The 20488-nt window shown below is 34.9% G+C and overlaps 2 protein-coding genes across 2 annotated transcripts in view; one reads left to right on the forward strand and one right to left on the reverse strand.

Moving 5' to 3' along the window:
- Window positions 1–1119, reverse strand: part of LOC111383482 (ruvB-like 2) — a 5449-nt gene extending 4330 nt beyond the window's left edge. The window contains exon 1 of the mRNA XM_023007590.1: window positions 220–1119. Within this exon, the coding sequence (XP_022863358.1) occupies window positions 220–968 (749 nt within the window). The 5' untranslated portion in view covers window positions 969–1119. The remainder of the gene's footprint in view (window positions 1–219) is intronic.
- Window positions 1120–7296: 6177 nt separating this feature from the next.
- On the forward strand, window positions 7297–19985 carry LOC111383483. The gene is made up of 2 exons (XM_023007591.1): window positions 7297–7477; window positions 19495–19985. Exons 1-2 carry the CDS (start codon window positions 7297–7299, stop codon window positions 19983–19985), a joined length of 672 nt encoding a protein of 223 aa, XP_022863359.1.
- Window positions 19986–20488: the final 503 nt, after the last annotated feature.

Consider the following 20488-nt stretch of genomic DNA (forward strand, 5'->3'; position numbering starts at 1 on the left):
ATAAAAATAAAAATTTAAACATACATTAGAGATGAAATTTGAATTATAGACAAAATCCATTGAAGAAGAAATTTGAACAAGGCCTTCTATTCATTAGACATTAATGCCAAGCAGATTGGAAGTCTTTCTATTTGGCAATCTACGGAATGCATTGGAGGTGCTCTAACTTATGCTAGCAAGAAACAATCTTTATAATGTGAACATAAACTCATGATATACCTGCTGTTGATAACATCGATCTCGTGAAGTGTCACACAATGCACGACTTCCTTTCTCTTCTGCAGTTCCCCATCAGGACACTGCACGAACTTGGTCTGCGGCCCCATTGCATCATAATCTCTAGACCTCGAGAATGACCTTCCAAGCTTTGTAATTTTCCCAGAGGCCTTATCAATAGCAATAACATCCCCACTCTGAACTTTCTCCTTCCCCAATGCCTCAATCATCTTTGCACCCAAGTCATACACAGTCTCCATCTCCGTTGTCTTCAATGTCAACTTCCCTGTCTTAGACGCCGCCCCTGACACTGCCGGCCTATCGATCTGTATCTCCACCACCTCCCCTTCAATAATCTCCGTTTCCTCCTTAATCCTTACCCCAATCGCTTTCCTAAACGCCTGCATTAGAGCCTCTGTTTTTGACATCTCGAGAGAGAACAGCTCACTCCCGGCCATCATAGCAAAAGGGGTCTCTTGTCCGAGGGACTTCGCCATGCCCATTGCAATAGCGGTTTTTCCAGTGCCGGGCTGGCCCGCAAGAAGAACAGCCCGACCTGCAATTTTCCCCTCCTGGACCATCTTGACAATTACTCCAGCGGCTTTGCGGGCGGAGGTCTGGCCCACCATGCCCTCCGAGGAGACACGTGGCTCAAGAACCGAATCCAATCCCAGACCCCGGATATGGGAATGGGCTCCGATTCTTTCGATTCGGGTCAAATCCCGCATCTCCGAGAGCTTTATCTCCGTCATGGTTGAGTTAGGGTGCGAAAATCGTAGAGAGAGGAAGAGAGAGTTAGTTCCGCTGCTTGGTTGCCGAAGGGTTTAGGGCTTTTACGGTCTGAAAGAACCTGAGGGGGTTTTTCAATTTAGCACTCGCCTCACTGTTTGCCCAAACTTTAAAGGATTGAAATAAATGAGTATATAGTTTGCTTGATAGTTGACAAGTGTGTTTTTATACATTTATACGTGCGATTAGAGTCATCATTGGATAAAAAGTCACTCAAGGGAATTGGAGCAAACACACAAAAATTCAAGTTATTGAGAAACTTCCTCCACCAACTTTAGTCGAGGGTCTTCGAAGCTTTATGAGGCACGATGCATTCTGGAGTCGGTTCATTGAGGATTTTTTCTAGGATAACAAAGCTTTTGTGCAGCCTACTTGAGAAAGATGTAAATTTTGATTTTTGTGAAGAGCATCTCAAATCATTTAGACTCTAAAGGAAAATTTTGTTTCAACAATTGTGATCATTGTACTGGATTGAATTATACCACTCGAGTTTCAATTCGGCTAGGCGTACAGAAATTCGATTGACAGAAATTTTCTAGATGAGCTGGCAACAAATAAAAAATAATAATAAATTAACCAAATGTCTAATAACTCGAGACAATACGAAACGCCCCATTTCTCCCCACCTTCCACCAAATACATTTTCCTACTAAATGGACCTCTCGATCGAAGAGAAACACACCCATCAAGATTACACCGCCAACTTGGTTTCCTTCTCCGTCAAATTTCGCTCAATTGAACCGTGAATAAGCTCAAGGTTTTCAACTGTATAACTATTACTCTTACATAAACCCTTATCTCTTACCCATTTTCCCATCACAGTCGGGACTATCTCCGGCCAGTGTCATTCAACGGTTCCGTTGAGAGGCCAACGTCTTCAGACCTTATCTCCGACCCAATTTGCGAGTAAAGATTATTATTTGTTTCATATCCTTTGCACATTTGTTGTGAAGGTATGTTTGTTTGTTTTTTGTTTTTTTTGTTTTTTTGTTTTTTTGGTTTTTGAATAATATTCATGTTCTTTAAAACATGTTGATCTGTAGCTTATGGCATGGTATGCATTGAATGGATTTTTTCTTGTTCCGATTTAAACTTTCATTATTGAATTTTTCATTATTTTGATATGTACAGAAAAATAGAGGCATTTATAGCTTGTTGAAATTGGTCCTATAGAGTTTAGATGATAAATTACTTTCATGATCTATTTGTTTAGAAGTATTAAATCACTGTATTTGGCTAGAGAAGTGAAATGATAGCACTTTTAAATTGTGATTTATATGGTCTATTTTTCTTGTGATGACAGTATTCCATTCCTCTTTGATGATTTTCAATTATACCTGTAAGTGCAGCACAAGACAGTTGCTGGAATGTTATTTGAATTCTACATTTTATAGTAGAATTTATTTGTTCGATTCCTATAGTGGTATAGAATGTTGCTTAAGTTTTAATCGAGCTATTTTTTCGGGATCTATATTTCATTTTAGTTTGTAATGAAATCCTCTAAATATTGTTTGCCACGTAGGGATGAGAGGGAGGAATTATGGTGTTTGTCACAGTTGTAGAAGCATAGAGCACTACTTCAAAGATTGCAAGAGGAAAGTTCGTTGTTCACGGTGTGCAGTTGGAATTCAAAAATGTTTCGTGGTTGAAAAGGAAGGCAATAACAAAGGTAGACTATTTAGAACTTGCAACAGCTCTTGCGAATTTTTTGACTGAGTAAGAACAGAAGAATCAAGTGGAGAGTCGAGTGTCATTAATGAGAAAGTGATGAATCCTACTGCCAATGAGGAAATCGACAATTTGTCAAGCACGTTCAAACATCTAGCTTGAATTGTCGAGAAACGAAACATCGAGATTTCGTTGAACGTGACATTTCGCAAAGGAAAAGAGCCCTCGAACGATAATGGAGAAGAAAAAGGGCTGGCGTGATTATTAGTTATATTAATTCTTGCACCCAAAATAGTTTTGTGTTTGGGTTTGTAATATCGAGAGATGATGAAAAAAATTGAAGAACCCACAATATTCATTTTCAAAGAATGCCATGAAAGCCCTCTTTTTTAAATGTATGGTATCATGAGTAAAATGTTTGTATTGTATTATTTTTTGGGTATTTTCTTATTTTAGCATCTGTGTGTCATTTCCCTTGTTTCTTCACCATTCAAAGTTTGATCATTGGATGGAATACCTCCAATACAAAATTGTAGCTCATTCTGCTTCAGTTTTGTTAATGGTAGAAAAATGAAAATCTATGGGGCTCTATTAGAGCTTAGTTACCTCTCTTTATAGCAAACCATTTAATTAACAATAACTCAATTGATTAGGTAAATAAATTGAAAGAGAAGATGCCTAGACATAACATGCATAATGCCCACTCAAATTTGACCTTTTTCCAACAATACCTCAATTTAGTATTACATGCCTGATGATAAGTGTGTTTTTACACACTTATGTAGTTCACAAATATAACTTAATTATGATCAAAGAGTTTAAATTATGACTTAATTCTATATAATTATATTTTGTAGGACTATATTGATGAATGTGGAGAAATTCAAGAGAAAAGAAACGAAAAAGAACCAAAAAGGAAGGAAATCCAAAGTATGAGGACTAAATTGCAACATTTCAATAGTTGATTCGGATCACAAAATGAAGATTAAAGATTTTTGGGGTTCAATTGGATGCAAATGAAAGTCAAAGAGTTGAAATTGCAAGAGAAAGGGCTTGAAAGAATCAAAAATCGACTTTGAGAGCTAAAATGCAACATATGGAAGAAATTTTGCTTGGTGCGACAACCCAATTATAAAAACCGGGCGATTGCCCCATATGTTTTTCTTATTACTGAGAAGAAAATGTTTGCCTGGACGATAGCCCGAGTTTTACCTGAGCGACAGCCCAGGCCAATCGCGGCGAAAATTTTCTAGTTTCTTTTTCTGATTAAAACTTTTATGGAAACAAATTTTGGAAGTCTTTTAAAGCCCTATGGAAGTCCAAAAACAGACACCACACATTATACATTGTTTTGGGAGGATTTGAAGAGCATGAAGAAGGAAGAACAATAAGATTCAATTCAAGATTCAAGATCTCACTTTAAGAATTTCAATAGAGTGATATCTTTTCTTGATTTTTATTGTTATGTTCTTCTTCCTATCATGTTAGGCTAGAAAAATCTATACTAGGAGATCGATGAACCTTGTAACGTGATATTTAATTATTTGTTCCGTATTTTGACACTAAAATACGTATTGATTGTTTTGAATGATTTATATGCATTTAATTGCTTCCATGATTATGGGCCCATAATTGTATGAGTTTTGGTGATTTGTTTCATCTATTCGAAAGAAGATGAATAAATTCAACAATGAATAAATTATCGTAGGGTTCGATAGGGGATAGAAATATACCCCTATACTTTGCGTGAATCTCTAAGTACTCACAAAACTACATGCATTCTCATATATTTGCATCTGTCATAGAGATATAGGCTGGTCGTGTATGAGAATATGTTCAATTCATCTCAAGAGAGAGTGTTGGATAGATTTAGGAGTATTGATTCTTCAAAATGTCATCGTGTTGTCAAAGTGTGGAATTAATGTTAAATTGAGCATTGATTGGAAATTCGTGTTCCTAGTGCACTTTTATATTCATTGAGTACACCAACTTATAAGCATTTTAGTTCATTCAAATCATACATATTTGCATATTTAGTCCAAGTAAGGTTAATTTAAGTCACTACAATTCACGTTTGACAAATCATTTTCGATTAAGGCCAAGTTAGGTAAAATTAAACTAATCAATCTTTGTGGGACGATATTCGGACTCAGTTTATCCACTTTGTTACTTGTTAACAAGCTGTCCATTTGCGGTGATTTAAATCGAAAGAAAATATTTCGTGAACAAGTTTTTGGCGCTGTTGCCGGGGATTGAGTTTAGTTTAATTTTATGTCTTTTTAGGCACTAATTCGAACTTTCAATTTTCATTTTTATTTATTCATTTGATTTCGTTTAGGCATTTTGTTTTATTTTTATTTTAGTTATTTATGTTGATTGAATCTGAGTGCTACTATTGATTTTCTCGCAGAGTTGTATGTTACAATGACGGGAGGAGAATTAATTCCAGCAGACCCGGAGCGAACCTTTCACCGATTGCAACGAAAAAATAGAGAAGCACGTCAATAACAACAAGTACAAATGGCTAACTTACAGAACAACCCCATTTTTCAAGCTAATGAAGGAGAGGCGGTTGATGAAGGAAATGAAATTTTGGGAGATTTCTTCACTCCTCAATTGATTCAAAGCTAGTCCAGTATAGTGTATCCACGGTTTGGGAAACCAAACTTCCAGTTGAAGACCAATGTCATACATCTATTCCAGAATAGACATCAATTTTATGGCAGAGCTGAAGAAAATTCACGTACACAGATATCTTGGTTCTTGGATATGTGCCAACATTTCAGATATCAAGGAATTTCGGACGATACTATTAGGCTAAGGCTATTTCCACATATGCTATGGGACAAGGCACTTGAATGGTTAGATTCGCTTCCTATTGCAAGCATCAGTACTTAGAACGACCTGGCTCACAAATTCTGCACGAAGTACTTCTCACCAGCCAAGATAGCTAAAATGAGACACGAAATCTCCATTTTCAGCCAGGGAGAATCCGAATCATTTGACGAAGCCTGGAATAGGTTCAAGAATATGCTTCGAAAGTGCCCTCAACATGGGTTTAACAAAAAGATCCAAATTCGATTCTTCTATACAAGGTTACTCCTGTACTTCAAAAGTATGGTGGACTCATCATCAGATGGCTCAATTTCCACATGAACAATCGATGGAGCACTAGAATTGTTTGAGAGAATGGCTACCACTTCAGCCATATGGTCCTCTGAGCGGGTGATTCAAAAGAAGCCTCTGGGTGTCTATAAGGTAGATACATATTCAGCCTTATCAACAAAGATTGACTCACTATTTCAAAAGGTGGAAATCATATCACAGTCCGCGAATGTAACATATGTACGAAAACTAAATTGTGAAGAATGTGGAGCGAATCATGGTATGACAGAATGCCCAATTCTATCACAGAGAATGGAACAAATAGAGTACAAACAATGGGGTCAACATCAACAGAACTATCAAAATTCAGACACTTACAATCCCAGTTGGAAAGAACATCCAAATCTCTCATGTGGTGGTACACAAAATCAGAATAGATCCCAGAGGCAATTTCAGCAAGAGAAAACACTTCAATTGGAAGAGATGTTTGCAAAGTTGATGGAAAAGACTGAAAAATACATGGAAGCAAATAATCAGTTCATAAGGAAAATTGAAACTACCCTCCAAAATCAGGGTACTGCAATTAAGAACTTGTAGATGCAGATGGGACAGATGACACTCGCTATGAAGAAAAAGGCATCAGATACTTCACCAAGCAATACTGAGTTGAATCCCAGGGAGCATGTTCAAGCAATCACAACTCGAAATGGGATGCAACTACCCAAAAGAAATGTTGAAAGGTTGAGTGTAAACAATGAAACAAGACCCTCTACAAAAGAAGAGATTGTACAGAAAAACGAGCAGACACGTGAATCCACACCAAAGGAGAGTTCAGAGATGTCACGGGAGAAGGCCACCATTCCAGTTAACCCTTATGAGCTACCCATTCCACTTCCACATAGGTTAAGGAAGCACAAGATAGAGCAGCAATATAAGAAGTTCCTCGAAATCTTTAAAAAGCTCCACATAAACATCCCGTTCGTCGATGCACTACTCCAAATGCCCAGCTATGTCAAGTTTCTGAAGGACATCTTAACAAATAAATGCAAGATAGAGGAATATGAAATGGTGATGTTAACCAAAGAAAGCGGCGCTAGGATCCAGAAAAAGCTCCCACCAAAATTAAAAGATCCAGGGAGTTTCACCGTCCCTTGCACAATTGGTGATTTTTATTTTAATAAAGCATTGTGTGATCTTGATGTGAGTGTTAACTTGATGCCACTCTCTATTTTCAGGAAACTATGATTGGGAGAGCCTAAAGCAACTACAGTAACTCTACAGCTAGCTGATCGATCACTTACATATCCACGAGTGGATTATCGAAGATGTATTGGTCAAAGTGAATAAACTTATATTCCCAGCGGACTTTTTAATTTTGGACATGGAGAAGATAAGGACATGCCTATCATATTGGGGTGACCATGTTTGGCAACTGCAAGAGCTCTCATAGATGTGCAACAAGGACAATTGACTCTGAGACTGGGGGAGGAGCAGGCCTCTTTTAATATTTTTAAAGCAATGAAATATCCCACCGAGCTAGACACCCGTTTCCAGATTGATGTGATTGACATCGGAATTCCCTACAATTACAAGTTGAAGAAACCGCCAAACATTCAGGAGGCCGATATGATGCACCCTCAATCCACTCTCACTGATTCAAAGGAGATCGAGGTATACACCGTGGAGTCTCAAATGGATGGTGAGGGAGAGTCACACCACTTGAAAAATGACAGGTTTCAAGTGTGGAAGATAACTGCAATGCGGAACAAGACCATATCGAACAAACTACGCAGGACCCCCCAAGCCATATTTGAAGTGCCATAACACACCTATGCCAAAAGTCGAGCTATCGACTATAAAATAGCATTGGTTGGGAGGCAACCCAACGTTTTTATCCTTTCATTTACTTCGTTTTGCAATAGTTTGGGAACTTTTCAATTTTTTTAGCATTATCAATAGTTTTAGGTCATCGATCATACATTCCTAGCACATGGAGTCTAGGCATGGTCCACACGAGTCCCAATGCACTGAGCACGAGTCATGAGGTTGAAGTCCTATTTTAGACAGTCATGTGTCAAATTGAACAAAGTGCATGTTTTGAGTGAAGTTTCGTTGGTGATTCACATGTTTGTGATATAAACCCTATGTTGAGACATAAATTATGCATTCTGCACACCAACAATATACACATACACTTGAAGCAAGTTTGAGGGATTTGTGCACTATGTAGGTTATTTCTTGCCTTAGTTGCATCTGTTTACACCATGTGAACTAATACGCATACTTTGCACTTTTACAGGATGCCGCCAAAAGGAATGTCACAGGAAAAGGAGAAACGCTGCGGGTCCTAGTTTTCATTCACCACCTCCATATAGATCAGGGAAGTACTCGTAACCTATCTTGCACTTTTAGTTTATTATTGTCCTTCCATTATGCCTGTTTACACTTTTATTTCATCTTCACATTGAGGACAATGCATTATCTAAATTTGAGGGTGGGTGACATAATCTTGGACACGAACATCTTTTCATCATTTTGCCTATATTTATTAATATCTATGTTTCATGACTACATATTATGTCTTGATGAGTGTTAAAAAAAATTCTTTGCATTTTATTCAATTTGCTATATTTTCATTCTTGCATGCTTGTGGGGGCTTGATAGCCTTGCCGACTATAATGTGAATATTAAACTGGTATAAATTACAAACTGTAGATATGATACTGAATAGATTAATCAATACTTATTGATGTAATACTTGACATTCTTTATGCACGTTACTCATGCTCGACATGTTAGGTTAGTGATTGGGGTTTTGAGCATAAAGTAGGAGAAGAATGATAACCCTCTACTAAATCAAATAGTAAACCACCTTAAGACGGTTTGGAGATGGTTGAGCAATCATTGGAAAGCATTGAGATAAGTGGGTGCTCTGTGCATGAATTCGATTGTGTGGATTGCCTAGATCAGTGAAATAAAAATTAGATGAAAATATTAAATTGGGGGTTCGTTTTGGAGGCCAAATGTCTAGAAAAACAATAAAGGGCATAAATCTAACTTGTGAAAATAGGACACATTTTTCCATGCCTTTATTATTCGAGCAAGTAAGCTTGTAAGAATATTTCAAAATCTGATAACCCAAAACCTACTGGTTTAAAAGGCATCGACCCAAAGCTCATCACATGGATCATATAGAAAGTAAGAGGGGAAGAGGTGAATAAAACGTCATTTGATCGAACCTTTATAAATCGAGTGAATAAATCTGCAAGGGTTTAAAACCTGACGCCTTAAAGCCAATTGGTTTGGGAGCATCGGCCTAAAACTCGCTACAGGGGTTATACAGAAAGCAAATGAGAAGATGACGCAAAAAAAAAATTATCAAAAAATAAGTGAGAAAAGGCATGATAACATCAAGAGGCCATTGGACATTTGGTTGAAGAAACTATACATTTGATGCGAGCTTAGTAACTTAGTTTAATCTTAAGTGTTGAAGCAATCAAATTTGGAAGAGCCTTCATTTGTTAGAAAATATGTGAGAAAAGACACGATAATATCAAGAGGCCCTTGGACATTTGGTTGAAAAAACTATACCTTTGATGCGAGCCTAATAACTTAGTTTAATCTTAAGTATTGAAGCAATCAAATCTGGGAGAGACTTCATTTTTTGACATGTGAACTTGTGATAGTGAGATCTATCAAAATTAAGAGAGGGTAAGGACTGCAGTTACCTAAAATCCTAACTTTAAAACACAACCCCGGTATAATTGAGTGAAAAGAATAAGTTTGGGGGTTTGTGTACCTCTCGAGCGAAGTAAGGACATATTTGACCACTCTAGGTAGGGACTAACCCCATCATGAACTAAATATGTTAGCATGATTTCACGCACGTCGGGTATGCAATCAACAGGTAAAGGTTGATTTCATTCTTGCGTTAATAAAAAAATTTTGAAGTCAAATACTTAGTCCAATCTCGAGACATGACAGGTTATTAAGCCATGTTTGTTTAGTATTGAGCCACTATCTTGTTTGAAGACAAACAATAGTTTACCTGATGTCCACTCAAATCTTCAAGATATCACGTACAAGTTGATTAGCAATGGTACTATTTTCCCTAAATAATAACAATACTACAACTAAGAGTAAAAATGCAGTAACAAAGCATCCTCGTCTTACTATTTTCACAATCCAAAAACACTTGTCCTGATTAATACACTGGCTACAATGACAACAATACATTGGTGGCCAACTGTTGTTGCTCATAGCATAACGAACATGAAGTATTTGAACAATAATCACCATAAACAATAATTAGACATTAGAACAATAATTACCATAAGCAAAAATCCTAAACTATCCAAATGTCAGCCCTTAACAAAGAAATGAGGTCTTTAGCTCGAACTCAAAAATTTAAAACAGAATAGATAACTGACCAACACTTTTTCTTTCCCTTTTTTCGAGAATCAGTGAGGGGTGTTCCTTTTGTAGGATGTATATTGAAAAAAAGACCTCAAGATACACCATTGAGCCTTTACCACGACTTCTTGCCGAACTGCTTGTTCGAAGTCACAGTTCCTTAGCTAGGGCCTCTTTGTTGGGGGAAATGTAAATAGTAGTATGGAATCGAATGGCCTATTGTAGAATATGAACATAAGCACACACCAAATAAAAAATCAAATGGAAATGGAAAGATTTAAACATGTGGAAACCTTGGGAAGTAAATATGAGATTTGTTGACGTTGGCTAGACCAAACTTGGTGCAGCAAGTGTTGTGGGTAAAAATGACTTTCTACATCGCCCTACATCAAACAATAACTCAACTATTAGTTTCATATGAAAAATCATAATAAACTAAATCACTAAAATATACTAACCAAGAATAGTTGTGAATACGAAAATCGTGTCTGTATTAAATATTGTTGAGATGCTTGAACGACAGGTGCAACCAATGGCGTATTATTATGACTCGATGTTGGCCTTTTTCCTTTGGTAGAAGTCTACACGTAAACATGTATTACATATCTGTTGTAACAGAATATCATTAAATTAATAAAAAGACTGACCAACATACCTTTGTTTTCTTCGAAGAGGACTCCAATGGACTTTTCTTTCGAAGCTTCTTTAATGTGCCCTTCCTCTTAGTTGATATAGGATCGCGTACGCACCCACTGGCATTGTCTTTGGATTCGTTGCACTGCGAGTCGAGCTGACTACCAACATGTGAAATGATATTACTCCCACTATCTGACTTTATTGTGAGCAGCTCTTGTTTTTTTATTTATTATCCATTCCTTTATCGCATGGGACTGTACTTCATCATCGGCTATGAGGTTTGCATCCTCCACAAAATTCGGACACATATCGTCGTATCTCAACTATTTTGGAGTACTTAACAACCATCGTAATTCATTGCAACCCTAGTGTGTGCTCTACAAACATCTCTCTTCCATCGTCGTAGTATATACCTCTCAGGCAGTGATGTGACATCGTTATGGATCAATACCACGATAGCATGTCGACATCGAATTCCTTGGAACTCAAATGAGTGGCAACTGCAAATAATTTCACAAAAATCTCTCCTAAATGAGACGAAGAATTTTTTTATGATTCGTCCCTCATCACACATGACAAGTTCTCTTATTTCGCAGGTCATCTCTACAGTACCATCCGTAGTAAATATGATGTCACAATAAACCTTCTCAGTCAGTCCGATCTGAATTTCCCTAAAATGGTATAACACTTCTAATACTGCTTCTCATTTCAAACGTTGTTGTACACGGTACCATTTGTGAGTATGACTTGAAGTCAGCCTGGAACTTCTTTTCAACATTCTTCCTCAGTGCTCGCTCGTATTGCTCGACAAATTGTTTCAACGAGGTCTTCGTATGAACATACCCATCGAAAAATGCATTCATAGTCTCATTGCCCTGAGTTGTTGACATTTCAACCTAAAATGTGGTCTTTAAATAGCAAGGAACCCAACGACTTCTATTAGCGAACGGTCCTGATAACTAATCATTACTATACAAATTATACGTGTCGATCATCGCTCCCTAACCATCTTCAAAATCTTCAACAAATTGTAAATCATACACTAATCTATGTATGCTCGAAAAAATTGAAGCCTTATCAACATGGTATCCAAAATTTTCTGACAATTTCTTCAAAATATGCCACAAACACCATCTATATTTTGTATTCGAAAAAATAATCTCAATTACATTTTGCATTGCCTTATCTTGATCGGTAATGACTCTATTGGAAGCTTTTCTATACATACACTGAAGTCATGTCCTAAATACCCACACACAAAAAATCTGTGTCCTCACTGGATAACAAATCACAACCGAGCAAAAAGTAGATTGTCCGTGATGATTAATGCCAACAAAAGGGCGAAAGGCATATCCTACTTTTTAGTTAAGTGAGTGGTGTCAAATGTGACAACATCGCCAAACTCCTTGTACACTTGCTGACACCTATTATCTACACACAAAAATTCCTCAAAGAGACTCATCGTCTAAATATATGTTGAAGTAGAATTCTGAGCACTAGGCTTGCATCCTGAAAAAGTAAGATTGTATAGCTGTGGCATCTCCTTCCCCAAGTCTTAATCTTCTCACTTGTTTAACATAATTTCGACAGTCATTTTCGACGCAAGTAAGATTTTCATATTTACCAGCTTCAACAACTACGGAGTTGTAACTTTTATGCAATGAAATTCCAGCAAAATCATTTACTTCAAGCTTCTGTTTCACATGTGAACTTATCTCACAATTGCAACGATACAATCTCGATTTCGAAGGACTTGTTTTATAATTATGGTCGAGGTGGACTTTGTTAATTTTTCAGATCCCATGAATATCTGAATATGCAGTGATTCTGGCTTTACAATTTGTTGGAATTGTTGGTTGGGGCTTCAAAGAATCGATTATATTAGTGGTTTTCCGGCCTTCACGGCTACATGTGAAGGTGACATATTTCATTTTTCCATCGTCTCCTTTTTTCAAATTCCTTCTCCTAATTGGAAACTCAACATAATACATATATCCTTTATAGAAGTCCCACAATTCTTTCTCATCCTTGAACGTCATACCCTCCTCCAGCACCATCAGACCATCTTCTCCTAACGTTTGCTCTTCCACTGATTGTCCACAACATTCTCGTCAACATCTCTCTCCACCAAAAATTCAACATGGGTATCTTCCATATTTTCTTCTACTGTAACACATTGAGCGACAACATTCAACAAAATACTTTTCAATCAGAAGTGTTACAATATTCAAAGGAAAAAAAATAGAAGTGTGTGTTAATCAGGAGCACTACAGAACACAATCAAAATGAGGAGCAGAGGTCACATCATTTATTAACAATTGAAAATTACACGTTCAAAAATATGTTTTGTCCACATTATTGACAGGAACCAATAAGCAGAAAGTAAAAAAGCCTCTCTATTGCTAAGGTTAACCTTCTATGCAGACAACTTCAATAAGCAAATGTAGGCATCCCAATCCCACACCATATTTGACATGTTATTCATAACCTTTGCAAAACAAGAAAGCAAGGGTACCTAACAAAATCTAAAAGGTGTGACCCTTTTGGATATCCCCTGAAAATTCTGAAGGCTTCTCCCTAACATCTTATATATAACCTATATGCATTGAAATTTTGCTCAGCAATGGGCCACCAAGTTCAACTTAACACAAGCTCAACTTAACCACAGTGTTCTATGGAGAGAATCTAATGTACCAAGGAAACATAAATTTCTTATTCCTGGTCTAAATAACAAGAGGCATTAAGTGGACAATGAAACAATAAAAACATAATGACAACTACCTGATTTCGGGGAATATCAACAAGTAAGGGCTTTGATTTCGGGGAATGTTGACGAGCGAGGGCTTCAATTTGATCTTCATGGGATTTTGGGATTTCGTCTTCATCGGCGCTTAATTTCACAAATAGCACCGCTAAATTAGGCGGGAAAAAATAATACTTTGGCGGGACTTCTCTGGCTTCTTCATGTGATGTGCTTTCCTTTATGTTTCAGTTTGGTCATTCATTTGAAAGTCAAAGAAATTTGCTCCAAGCTATGGTCACGTGAGGTAGGGGTGAACTCAGTTCGATTTTGGAAATTTGTGCTATATTTTCAATTAAAACCATTTTTTGCGGTTTGATTTTTATTTTTTTAAATCAAACCAAACTATTTTATTTTTCGAACAAAACCAAACCATAATTTGCGATTTAGTTCGATTTTAATCCGCGATTTGCCTATTAACATTATAGTAATATATTTAATATAAGTTAACATATAAGTTTAAACGAGAACTAATAATGATAAATGTTAAATTATATTCATATTTACCATGAAACCCATAAATAAATTATTTTCAAAGTTTGTTGTTAAAAGATGTTAATAGAACAAATACATATTTCTTCATTTTTATTTACCTTTTCTTGTTTGACATTCATATTGTCATATAACGGTTAGTAAATGTAAAATTACATTTTGCTATTATAGTTTGGTTAAAAAAATTTCATCTCACTAATGAGATGTTAAATAAGAATTAAATGGGATATAATTAAATGTCCAAAGATTGATAGAGTTTCGACTTATTGAGAATTGACGAATTTCATTCTCTAACTACTTTATGAAAGTAGAACATAGTAGTACTAGTTAGGAAACTTTAACATTTTCACAAAATCAATATAGATCGTCCCTTATTTTTTTTTTAAAACCACAAACAAGTTCATTAATCATATAACCACACAAACAGTTATTTTTCTATCAAAATCACAATTCTTAAGTGTATAATAAATTAAAAACAACAAATAAAAGAAAGAATAACAAAAAATGTCTTGAACGAGAATCTGAGACTTATCGAAAGAGAAGAAAAAGAGGCGATTTAGGTAGAAATTAATATACTAACAGATAAAGGCAACTGTCGATTCATTCAAAATGATAGACAAGCATCAAATGTTAAGGAAATGAGAGTTTATGTTACGGTTTTTGAAATTTTGGACGTGATTTGCTGATGTATTTTGGAATAATTTTAGTGTAGTTTAAAAATCAGATGAGGGCATATGTTGTAAACTTTTTAAATCATAGGTCAATAATGATGAAACTAATTTATTTTTTATGATTATTTCAATAGAGTGGCTGTAATTTGTATTGTTAAATTGGTATTTTTCTAAAAAGTAAAAACCGTAAAAATTTTAAGCTAATAAAATTAATGTTTTAATTAAAAATTTTTAAAACGGTTTGGTTCGATTTTGTACGATTTTTGAAAATAAAAACCTAAATCAAACCATTTTGAAACGGTTTGAGGGAAAAAAACCAAGGGTCCAAATTGACCCAAACCAACGGTTTCAACTCGATGGTTTCGGTTCGGTTTGCAATTTCGTGATTTTGTTGTGCAGCCCTAACGTGAGGAGCATGTTTTCCCTAAAATTCAAATTTCTGTCAAGCCATTATGTACAAAAGGCATTAGTGCTTGAGTTTATATGTAATGCAAGTGACTAGGTAGTGGGAACAATATTAGACCAGTGCATAGATACAGTACTTTGTCAGTCGAACTTTTATCAATGTTCAACTAAACTATGCCACTATTGAGAAGATACTAGTTGTGGTATTTGCCTTTGACAATTTTTTATTTAATCTCATTGGATCGAAGGTAATTGTGTATACTGAACACTTAGCTCTATATACTTGCTTGCCAAAAAGGACGCAACAACAAGGTTAATTCATCGGTTGCTACTTCTTTACGAATTTGACTTAGAGATTTGGAACAAGAAAGGATGTGAAAATTTGATAGCACTTCACTTATCTTCATTGGAGTAGCTTGAATGGATAGAAGAAAAGGATATTAGTAAGCAATTCCCAGATGAATGGGTTGTAGAGGTAATCAAGTGGAAAATGAAAAGGACACACCATATATGTTAACTATACGGACTACCTAACCAGTGATATAGCACCGACAAATTATGGCATCATCAAAAAGAAAATCTAATATGAGATAAAGTACTACTTTTGGGAGTACCATATTCTATGTAGAATGGGTATTGATATGTGATTAAAAGATGTTTACCAGGGCACGAGATGACAATTATCTATTAGTAATGTCATGATTCACCCTATAGAGAATATTTCGTGACTATCAAAATTGCAACCAACATGCTACAATCTAACTTTCATTTACCTACACTATTTAAGGATGCCCACATCTTTGTTTTGAAGTTTTATACATGTCACACGATAAAAAATTTCTCAAGAAGGCATGAGATGCCTTCAAACAGCATTCTTGAAATGGAATTTTCCGATGTTTGAGGTATTAATTTCATGATCCTTTTCCATCATCATTCTCCTTTCTTTATATACTTGTATAGTGGATTGTGTCTCTAAATAGATCAAGACTATGGCATTACCTACCAATAATGTCCGAGTGGTTGGGAATTTTCTCAAAAAGATCAATGTTAACTTTTTTCGTCTCTAGCCATTCTAAATGGAGGAAAGCATTTTGCAGCAAGTAATTTCAGGCTCTTTTGGCTAAAGATGGTGTGAAACACTTAATTGCTACTCCATATCACCTCAAGCAAGTAGTCAAATTGAAATCTCCAATTGGCAACTAAAATTGAATTTTGAATTAGCCGTTAGTGCTTCAAGGAAGGATTGGTTTAAAAAGCCTAATGATGAGGTATGAGCTTATTGCACGGTTTTCAAGTCTCTTATAGGTATGTCTCTACCAAACAACTACAGTTGAATGAGATGGATGAATTCCAATTTGATGCGTACTAGAATGTCAAATTATAGAACCAAAAAGTGGAATAATCAACAAATTCTAATAAAGAAGTGGTAAGGAAATGCCATATTATATTTATTTTGTTGAAAATTATAATTTTTTATTTAAGTTTTGCAATAAACCCACAAAATTAAACTGACCCGATCTTTTGAGTTGTTAAGAGATCCTAACCCAATCGATTTGTTACATAAGGAAAAAAAAAAAAAAAAACTCCCAATCTAATCGGTTTGATTTGATTTGGATTAATCAGTTTTTGAATTAGACTATTCAGACTCGCTCAATTATTTGAAGTTGTACTTATGTGACTCAGCTTAGCTTCCGAGATCAATCGGAACTGAGTCAAATGGTAACAAGTTTGCTCTTTAGGTAGCACTTTTAAATAAGCTTAAAAATAAATATATACATATGAGCAGCTTTTGTTGAATGCAATGTCAACTTGCTCTCTCCCATAAACAAAAAGGGTAAGTGGACATGATTACTGCATAATGTAGTCAAGATAGTCCTACTTCTTTTTCACACAAATTAATAAAATTTAATTAATATAGTTGAAATAATAAATATTACTATTATCTTTTTAATATATCCTTACTTTAATGCAATCAATATTTAAGGTAATTAAATTATATTTGTGATAATAAAACACATTAAAGAGGGCATATTAGGAAACTAATATATCAATTACACTTTCAAATAAGAAAAATTTGGGACAGACGAAAAAGAAAAACATAACTATTTTTAAAGAACGGGTGGAATATAAAAAAAATGAAATAATATAGAGGTGTAAATCGAGTAAGTGGGGTCAGCTCGACCAGGAAAAAAAAAAGTTTAGTTTTGTTCAATATTTTATTTATACACACTATTTATAAAGTTATGAACCTAGATATGAGATACGGACAAGACATAATAGCCTAGTTCTGATATTGAATTTTAAAAGTAAAAGTTTTTGAATTTGATCAGTGACCGAAAATATGCATATAATAAGTATATAACAAAAGTTCAGGATGAAGTTCTTCAAATTTTCTCAAATTAACTCTATTTTTAACATAAAGATTTCATAATCTATTTATTTATTTATTTTTGTATTTACGAATTTATTAAATGGGAACATATCAAGTTCATGGTGTCAAGAAGTNATTTCATAATCTATTTATTTATTTATTTTTGTATTTACGAATTTATTAAATGGGAACATATCAAGTTCATGGTGTCAAGAAGTGTTGCAAAGTAAAAGAAATATAAAAACCGTAGAATATAAGTTCACCGATCAAAACTTAAAAATATGAGAGATTATATGTCGTACAGTGCTAGTTTCTCGACTCTCAACGTGCTCGAGAGATAGGTAGTATATTTAAACTTTAGGCATCATAAAACATGAGATGATTCTAACACAAACGTTTATAAAATAAGAAACGAGTAAATATCAATAGTATCATTAAAAAATATAATTTCTTGGCTCAAATCCATGTATCTTCAACGCTAATTTCATAATTTCATCCTTATTTTGTCTCATAAAAATTGTATAAAATAAACTAGACGAATACTTATTGATCGAGTTGGTCAAGACTCGAGATTAATCAATTACATTTCTTTAATTCATTGCTCGTCTAAATTTTTGCTTTCTTTAACAATTCTCTATTTATTCAAAGAATGAAAAATGTAATAAATTGATGTGCACATAGGAACAATTACCCTGAAATATTTTTATTTTTGGTAAATTTATTGTTGGCTAGAAGAACATTTTTTATTCTCATTCCGTGCAGTTTTTCACTATTTCTAAATTTTTATAAGCGTAACTCTTACATTTTTCGCATAATATAAAATTCTTTCAAAGTGAGAGACACTTACATTGAACAAAAAATTTCAAAGACCTTTTTAAGGCCTAGTTAAAAGTTCAAAGGCTTCCCAAACCCATTACCAAGTACTTAGATTACTTTGACATCCAAATCACACTAAGCCAAACTATAGATACACACCTTTACTTCTCTTATCGAGATTTGTCCTTGTGTCTATATGCTATGAATAATATTGAACTTTTCGGAATGAAAGACCACAAATGTTGAAATGCATGAATGTATGAGCAAGGTATTTTGATTTGTTGATGTTAAAAATTAAAACCTCTTTACTCTTTTTTAGTCTTTGTACAGCCTATTCGATTTTCCTGCTAAATAAACTTGATCTTACTTGTCATCTCTTCTAATACACTCATCACACAATATCATGATCACTCTATTTATGATCGCTTCTTTAACTCAATTGCACAATACACTCTAAATCATTAAATTTATGTTAAATAATTAATTGCATTTCTTGTAATTTCATTATATGAGAAATCATCTCTTAGATAAATATTAGTAACATGACATATCAAATAATTGATAAATCATTTAAATGCTAAAATTTACCATGAATTATTCACCAAAGTAATAATGTTTAAGCGATCATTTCTCTCCATTTTATTTTTATTAAATCATACACAAATTATGGACAAATCATTAGGTCCAGTGGCCGTAATAAATACTGCATTATTATATAACACGTGCAATAATAAAAAATTCAACAATACTAAGGTCAAAAAATCAAACCAACAATAATGGAGGCATTTTTTATAACCAAAAATGATGTCGGTCAAACTTGTGCACCAGAACGTAGTGTGTAATAAAACGCCGTCGCTTCACGAGAACTAAAACTCTGAACTTGCTCATTCAAGGTCTCTTTCTCTTTCCCATTGGCCTTGAACATGGCCTCTTGGCAACTTGTATACAATTTACTATATATATAACACCAAAGTTGGTAACATTTTCATCTTATTTTTTCAAGATTTTACTTTAATTTTTCAATTGTTCATATCTTATAAATAAGGTAACGAGAATGGACTCGTATTCCGATTCATTTTAATCTTCGTCTTCTTCTTATTCTTCGTGTGCAGATAAGATTTTTTCGTACCAAGAAGAAGAAAAGAAAGGCAAACGTACCTTGAGTTTTTGTTCTACACTCCATCCTGATCGTCAACTTCCAATGAAGCCGATGAAGAAACCAATAGCACCTTCGCCACCAACTCCACCAAGAATCTACAAGGTGAATCCTGTTAATTTTAAAAAGGTTGTTCAGAAGCTTACTAGTGCAACGGAGTTCCGTTTAACACGGCTGCAGGAGGTGGCACCGCCACCTCTCAGCCTCTCTCCACCATGGCAGCAACTACTAGTTCATCCTAATGAAGTTACAACGCCATCAGGTTCCAAATTCAGCGATTTTATGATCGAAACAGATGAGAAAAAGGTTGTGAAGCCATTAGATTATAGTTTTGGAGCCCTTACTCCTCCTGGGTTCAATTTTTCACCATCTTCTCTTGCATGGTTTTCATCTTTGCTTTATAGTCCACGAACTCCTCCTCCTCTCAAGTCAAGTGCGGTTCTTTAGGGACATCTTCGGTAAGATGGATTTAATTCTACTAATACAATGTTAAAGGCAAAATGAAGTTCTCTACAATGTTATCTATATGTATTCAGTATTAGACTATGTTGAGGGCGCCATATGATTTTAAATTATCTTTTCATTGTGGAGAAATCATTCGTTATAAAAGTACACAACGTACTTGCTATTTATATTTGTTATTTAGATAGCGTTATTCATCGCTTAGTCATCAGTATAGACAACAGTGAGTCTTCTCATATATTGAAAATGATTCAGAATTTGGAAAACTTCTGCTTCCTTAACTGATAATAAACACCACTTACGATAAATAACATTACTTTGTATAATTTTTGCAACCATTCATTGAGAATTGGTTTATATTTCATATTAATGGATTTTTGTGAGGTTCAATTTATTATTTTCATCAAAATTTCACATGAACGCTAATTTCATAAATCTGCCTAGAATGGCAGATAGTATGCACCTATTGAGCCCCACTTTTTTCCAAA

The sequence above is a fragment of the Olea europaea genome, unplaced genomic scaffold (assembly GCF_002742605.1).
Source record: "Olea europaea var. sylvestris unplaced genomic scaffold, O_europaea_v1 scaffold2701, whole genome shotgun sequence".
Lineage (NCBI taxonomy): Eukaryota > Viridiplantae > Streptophyta > Magnoliopsida > Lamiales > Oleaceae > Olea > Olea europaea.